Here is a 7,446-nt window from a genome sequence, read left to right as displayed (position 1 = left end):
AAAAAAAAAAAAAAGATTCCTGTGCTCAAATGATCCTTTGGCCTCAGCCTCCCAAGTAGCTGGGATTACAGACACATGCCACTGCACCTGGCTCGCTCTCTGTTGGTTCTAGTTCTGTTGCTGTTTCTATCACATCCACCGTTACTTCCTCCACTATAGTCTTAAACCCCTTAAAGTCATCCATGACGATTGGAATCAATTTCTTCCAAACTCCAGTTAATGTTGATATTTTGACCTCTTCCCCAAATCACTAATGTTCTTCTAAATGGCATCTGGAATTGATAACCTTTTGGTTTTCATATCCATCAGAAGAATCTACTTATTTTGCCCATATCCATCAGAAGAATCACTATCTGTGACAGCTATATAGCTGTAAAGTATATGTAGTTTTTAAATAGTAAGACTTGAAATTACTGTTTGATCCATGGGCTACAGAATGGATGTTGCATTAGCAGGCATGAAGACAACATTAATCTCCTTGTATTAACACATCTCCAAGAGAGCGCTTGCATGACCAGGTGCATTGTCAATGAGTGATAATATTTTGAAAAGAATCTTTTTTTCTGAGTAGTAGGTCTCAACAGTGGGCTTAAAATACTCAGTAAACCTTACAGATATGCTGTATGCAGGCTTTATCATTCCATTTATAGAAAGGCAGAGGAGATTTAGCCTAATTCTTAGAGGCCTCAGAAGTTTTTGGAATGGTAAATGAGCATTGGCTTCCACTTGAAGTCACCAGCTACGTTAGCTCTTAATAAGATTGTCATCCTGTGCTTTGAAGTTTGAAGCCATGCATTGACTTCTCTCTAGCTATGAAAGTCCTAGACAGCATCATCTTCCAATAGAAGTCAGTTTCATCTACATTGACAATCTATGGTTTAGTGTGGCCATCTCTATCAGTTACCCAAGATCTCCCAAATACTTTGCGGCAGCTTCTACACAGAATTTGCTGCTTCACCTTGCACTTTTATGTAAAGGTGATGGTTTCTTTCCTTAAACCTCATGGAACTAAACTCCGATAGCTTCCAACTTTTCTTCTGCAGCTTTTTGATCTCTCTCAGCCTTCATAGAATTAAGGAGAGTCAGGGCCTTACTCTGTATTAGGCTTTGGCTTTTAAGCATTCTCCATATCAGCAATCAAGCTGTTTCCCTTTCTTATCATTTGTATGTTCGCTGGAGTAACACTTTTAATTTCCTTCAAGAACTTTTCCTTTGCATTCACTACTGGCTGTTTGGCACAAGAATCCTAGCTTTGTGATAATGTTCACAATATTTCAAACTTTTCCATTATTGTTACATCCATTATGGTGATGTGTGATCAGTGATCTTTGATGTTCCTATGATAATTATTTTGGGCACCACAAATCATGCCCATATAAGATGGTGAATTTAATAAATAAATGTCGTGTGTGTTCTGACTGCTCTATCAACTGACTATTCCCTTATGTCTTTCTCTCTCCTTAGCCTCCTGACTCCCTGAGACAGACAGGAATTAGGCTAATGAATAACCTTACAATGGCCTCCAAGCAATCAAGTGAAAGAAAGAGTTGCATATGTCTCATGTTATTATTTTTTTAATCAGCATCAGCTGTGGCTCAAGGAGTAGGGCACCAGCTCCATATACTGGAGGTGGTGGGTTCAAACCCGCTCCAGCCAAAGACTGCAAAAAAACAAAAATCATAGCTTTCGGCCTATCTTGGCTTTAGACATGCCTTCCTCACAAAGCTTAAATCATCTCTAATAAACATTGATTTATACAGAAGTGAAAAGACAGGGGATACTAGAGGCTAGAAAGGCTGTGAGCCACCCAACACCATAGGCCACCAAGGGAAGGCAGGAAGAGATTTGTTAAAGGACACAACATTAGAGCTGGATAGAAGGAATAAGTTGTAGGGTTATATACCACTGGTAGGCTGACTCTAGGTAACAATATTTTAGACACGTGTAGTCTCAAATAGCTAAAAGGAGAATGTTGAGTGTTCCCAACACAAAGAAATAATAGGTATTTGAGATGATGCATATGCTTTTGGAGGTTATAATCTGATAACTATACATTATACAGGGTGACCACGAAGTTTAAAAATTTTAAATTGCACATGAACTTTGTGGCCACCCTATATGTAGTAAAACATGACTATAAACCCCATGAATATGTGCAATTATTATTTGCTGATTAAAAAAATAATAACATGAGACATATGCAACTCTTTCTTTCACTTGATTGCTTAGAGGCCATTGTAAGGTTGTTCATTAGCCTAACTGCTGTCTGTGTCTCAGGGAGTAGGGAGGCCTAAGGAGAGAGAAAGACATAAGGGAACAGTCAGTTGATGGAGCGGTCAGAACACACACGACATTTATTTATTAAATTCACCATCTCATATGGGCATGGTTTGTGGTGCCCAAAATAATTATCATAGGAACATCAAAGATCACTGATCACACATCACCATAATGGATGTAACAATAATGGAAAAGTTTGAAATATTGTGAACATTACCAAAATGTGACACAGAGACACAAAGTGAGCACGTGCTGTTGGAAAAGAGGCAAGACGTACTTAACACAGGGTTGTCACCAACCTTCAATTTGTAAGAAGCGCAGTCTCTTGCAAAGGGCGATGATGTAAAGTCCACTGAAGTTAAGCACAGTGAAACAAGGTCTGCCTGTACTTCACACACATTGTCCATTTAATCCTTGCAACATCCCTGTGATGCAGCTGCTGGAATGATCGCCACTGTACAAATGAGGAAAGTGAGTCTTTAGAGAAGCCCTGAGGGTAATGGCCAAGCGTCCAAGCTCTGGAACTAGACTGCCTGGGATAAATCCCAGCTTGGCAAGGTTCTTTTTTTAAGGAAACTTTAACAAGTTATTAACTAATTAAATTATTTCGAGATGGGTTCTTACTGTGTTGCCCAGGCTGGTCTCGATCCCCTGGACTCAAGCCTTGACCTCCCAAAGTGCTGGGAGTATAGGTAAAAACCACCATGCCCAGCCAAATTATTTAAGCTGTTCTCTGTCTCTGTTTCATCATCCACAAAGATGGAGAATATATTAGTAGTTCCTACCTGATAAGGTTGTTGTAAAGATTAATGTAGGAAGGTTAAATAATTTTTCTGAGGTCACACTGAAATTAAACCCAGCCCTTGGTGGCCCCATGCTGTTGATGACTGCACAGTATCCAACTTACACTGACTAGCCAGTGTAAGTTACTACTACTACTGCACAGTATCAATTAAGGCAGTGGTTAAAAAGAAAACCACTGAAATAATACAGGAGCATTATTTTGAAAGAGAGAGAGAAAGAAAAAGAAAGTATGTGTGAGAAAGAATGAGTATGTGTGTGTGTGTGTGTGTGTGTGTGTGTGTGGCGGCAGGATTATAAGAAATAGAGGAATAATATCAGAGTTACCTGCAGGATGTTAGTGTGTTTCTTTTTATTTGGTAGAGGATTAAAATGATAGAAACCATAATTTTATACATAGAAATCATTTCCCTGATAAAACCAGAATTCTGCTTTAATCCCTTCATCCTGAGTCTACTGAGTCTCCCGAGTCATTCCAGACCTTTCCTTCTTTGCTTATGCAAAGATGATCTCTGCTTTGCTGCGTGCTTGAACTGTCGGGAGTGGTGGTAGTATACTGTAGTTCACATAATTCAGTATTGGTATGATAGTATTTAGTGAATTGCACAAACATGTATTGAATACATTTCATACCTAACAATGAGCTATGTGATACAGTCTGTGTAGTATGAATTAGACCTTTTCCAGCAATACTTTATAAGACAGATTATCTATCCCTTAAGTGAAATGCCTGGGACCAGAAGTGTTGCACATTTCTGATTTTTTTGGACTTGGGAATGTTTGTATTATACTTAGCATCCCAAATCTGAAAATCTGAAATCTGAAATGCTCTAGTGAGCATTTCCAATGTGAAGTGAGTGCTTGAAAAGAAAGTTTCAGGTATTGGTGCATTTTGGATTTTCAAATTTGGGATCCTCAGCCTATTGTAAAATGTCAGTCGTTTGTACTATTTCATAAAAGCATTAAAGCAGTTTTTTTGTTTTTTTGTTTTTGAGACCGAGTCTTACTTTGTCACCCTGGGTAGAGTGCCATGGTGTCATAGCTCACAGCAACCTTCAACTCTTGGGCTCAAGCAATTCTCTTGCTTCAGCCTCCCAAGTAGCTGGGACCACAATGCCTGGCCATTTTTAGAGACGGGGTCTTACTCTGGCTCAGGCTGGTCTCAAACCTGTGAGCTCAGGTGAGCCACCACTTCTGGCAGAGCAGATATTTTTGAGTGTCTCTTATGTTCTGGGTTTATGTGGGAACATTGCAGGTAGCAGTACATAAATGGAATTGTGCTTTTCCTTTCTCAGTTGTGCTGCACGGAAACAACTTGTTAGTGTTTGGAGGTACAGGCATCCCGTTTGGTGAGAGCAACGGCAATGATGTCCATGTCTGTAATGTGAAGTATAAGAGATGGGCTTTGCTCAGCTGTCGGGGGAAGAAACCCAGTCGTATATATGGACAGGTACCAATCTGTGGCCAGTTATGGTGGATATATTTATTCATATTTTTTGAGTCTGTGGATGATGTCAGAATATTTGTTACTACCATTTTTTTAAATGGAGAAAAAGTTCCATGTGGTTAGTATTTTATTTTTCAGTTCTGATGTGAAATTATAATTTGTTAAGTCTAGTTGCATGCCGTTCCCTACCCCCATTCCCTGTTTCTAATTCAATTTAGGGTCAAGACTTAGACCTATATGGAAGTTTCTTTAAATGTCAGAAACCTGTCTCTACCCCTATGCCAAATGAGAGACTGCTTCCACTATGGTCTGGGTCTTATCACTTTTAGAGTGAAAAGTTTTCTGACGTCAGTAGTAGAGATGATACTTGCACTTGGCTAAGAGACTTTTACATGGATCTTAGCTAAAATAGATTATGTAGAGGTTTGTTTAGGCTCTAATGCTTCAAACCTTCGATTTAAAAAGTCATATCCAGAAAAGTAGGGAGCCACCCGTTGTACGTCAGAGACTCTCAGAGTAATGGGCTAAGCTCAGAACAACCTAGCTTTGGCTTCTTTCTTGACTAGCCAGTGTAAGTACTGATGAACAGCTTCTAAGCTTTAACTTCAGTCTATACACTGGATAACCCTGTCTCCTATCACAGGAGGCATTTAAATTCCAAGAAGTAGCCATAAGTAGAAGCAAACTAAACATGAAGAAAGTCTGATGGAAAATATCAGGTTCCTTAGCCTGCTGACTTGAGACTTCCAACTTATTTTCCTATCTGTTTCTTCTTCTTAAGAGTATTTTTCTTCAACCTGCTTATAAAGAGAAGAAGCTTTTAATGGAAGTGCTCATGTCCTGAGTCTGTATATTTTGTGCTTGGGTAGGACCCTTAAAGGATTATCTTGCTTGTCTAGTAGAACTTGATCTCCAGTTGAGTAAAGCTTTACCTTTTTATAGATACTTTCCAGGTTCTAAACATAATCTGGATTCTCTAACGTCTTTGGTCCTTTAAGGGTCTGATTTTTTTTTTTTTTTTTAAAGATTAAAAGTAGAAGAGAATTTGCTAAAACCTGATTTTGGGGTATCTGGTTAAGTTTACATTCTTTAATCCAGTGTCAACAAGTCAGTCTTGTTCACCTTTCCTTGCTGTCCAGGCCATGGCCATCATCAATGGCTCCCTTTATGTCTTTGGAGGGACAACCGGCTATATTTACAGCACAGACCTGCACAAATTAGATCTTAATACCAGAGAGTGGACACAACTGAAACCAAACAACCTATCCTGTGATCTACCAGAAGAGAGGTAAGTTTGAGGGTGAAGGCATATTTAATCTTTCTTGCTAATATTTGACCTCTTTTAGAGTATTGGCAATATGAAGCAAAACCCTTTGACCCTAGTTAAAATAGCTAACTGGTTATTCGACCCCAGGTTAGTAAAGAAAGGTCTATAGTACAGGCAGGTCTTCTGGTAAGGAAGTGGTATTTCCCTCTGAACTATAGAATCTTTTTATGTCATTTCTTTTTATTCTGTAGCCCTTCTACATTAGGAAGATTATAATACTTTGAAGAAGAAACCAGGGGTAGCAGTTGTAATTAAATTTCTTTTTTTTTTTTTTTGGAGACAGAGTCTTACTATGTTGCCCTCAGTAGAGTGTCATGGCATCACAGCTCACAGTAACCTCAAACTCTTTGGGCTTAAGCAATTCTCTTGCCTCAGCTTCCCAAGTAGCTGGGACTACAGGTGCCCACCACAATGGCCAGCTGTTTTTTGGTTGTAGTTGTTATTGTTGTTTGGCAGACCTGGGCTGGATTTGAACCCTCCAGCTCCCGTGTATGTGGCTGGCGCCCTAGCGGCTGAGCTACAGACTCCGAGCCCAAAATAATTACTTTCTAGTTACTTTTCATTTTCCTTCTTAAGTCATATCTGGGGGGGGGAGGGTGTCAAGGACTTACCCCATTGATTTTTCTTGTACATTTGTTTAACATACAAAACCAAAACATAGATATATCATAGATATATCCCTAGAACAGGGCACAGTGCCATGTCCATAGTGATACCCAATGAATGTTGATTGGATGAAAGGAAGGATAGATGGAAAGATGGGTGGATAGATGGAAAAGTCATCCATTTTTAAGGACTCTGTTACAGACATTCAGGTATCACATGGTTCTCTCTGATTGTTCTTTTAGTACTAGTCCTACATCTATAACTTTTCTTTCCTAATGGCCATTGCTTCTGCTTAGGATTAAACTCATTGAAACACTTGAAGAAATTATTTTCCCCTTCCAGTTTAAAAGCAAAGACAATAAACAATTTTTTATTCACTCTGTTTAGACCAGTGGTTCTCAACCTGTGGGTCACAACCCACAGGAACTGTATTAAAGGGCCATGGCATTAGGAAGGTTGAGAACCACTGGTTTAGACTAATCAATACCTGTTTGTTGCCTTTAAACAAAATGGCAGGTGCTAAGGAAGAATTTATCTTTACTGTAGTATGTTAGTGGGCTGATGATTGCAAAACTGCTATGAGAGGACTTGGAAAATGGCCTGCTACTAGATTAATTTTAATGTAATTTATTTTATCAGCACTGGGGCTTTCAGGAAAGGAGGAAATAGATTTAAGTTTCCAAAGCATTTTCACATGTTTGTTTTCTGTGAATCACTTTGTGGACATATTATAAATTATTTTAGCTTCTAGCCTAACTGCCTAGATGAAAGTTTTGGTAGGCATTTCATATTATACTCACAGTTTTATGTAGCATAATTGTCTGCTAAACAAATACCTTAATTTGAAAACCTATAGTCTAGAGTCTCTAATTAAAGGTAGGCAAATCACTTTAAAACTCTATAATAAGGCTCGGCGCCTATAGCTCAACCGGCTAAGGCGCCAGCCACATACACCTAAGGTGGCGGGTTTGAATCCCCAGCCCGG

The 7,446-nt window shown here is 39.1% G+C and overlaps 1 protein-coding gene across 1 annotated transcript in view; it reads left to right on the top strand.

Moving 5' to 3' along the window:
- The window catches only part of KLHDC10 (kelch domain containing 10), a 68,496-nt gene that overhangs the window by 48,419 nt on the left and 12,631 nt on the right, over positions 1-7,446 (top strand). The window contains exons 4-5 of the mRNA XM_003803323.3: positions 4,377-4,531; positions 5,668-5,816. Coding sequence (XP_003803371.2) covers positions 4,377-4,531; positions 5,668-5,816 — 304 coding nt within the window. The remainder of the gene's footprint in view (positions 1-4,376; positions 4,532-5,667; positions 5,817-7,446) is intronic.

This window comes from Otolemur garnettii, unplaced genomic scaffold, assembly GCF_000181295.1.
Source record: "Otolemur garnettii isolate 467f Iridium unplaced genomic scaffold, OtoGar3 scaffold00293, whole genome shotgun sequence".
Classification (NCBI taxonomy): domain Eukaryota; kingdom Metazoa; phylum Chordata; class Mammalia; order Primates; family Galagidae; genus Otolemur; species Otolemur garnettii.
This window is presented reverse-complemented; position numbering and strand designations above follow the sequence as displayed.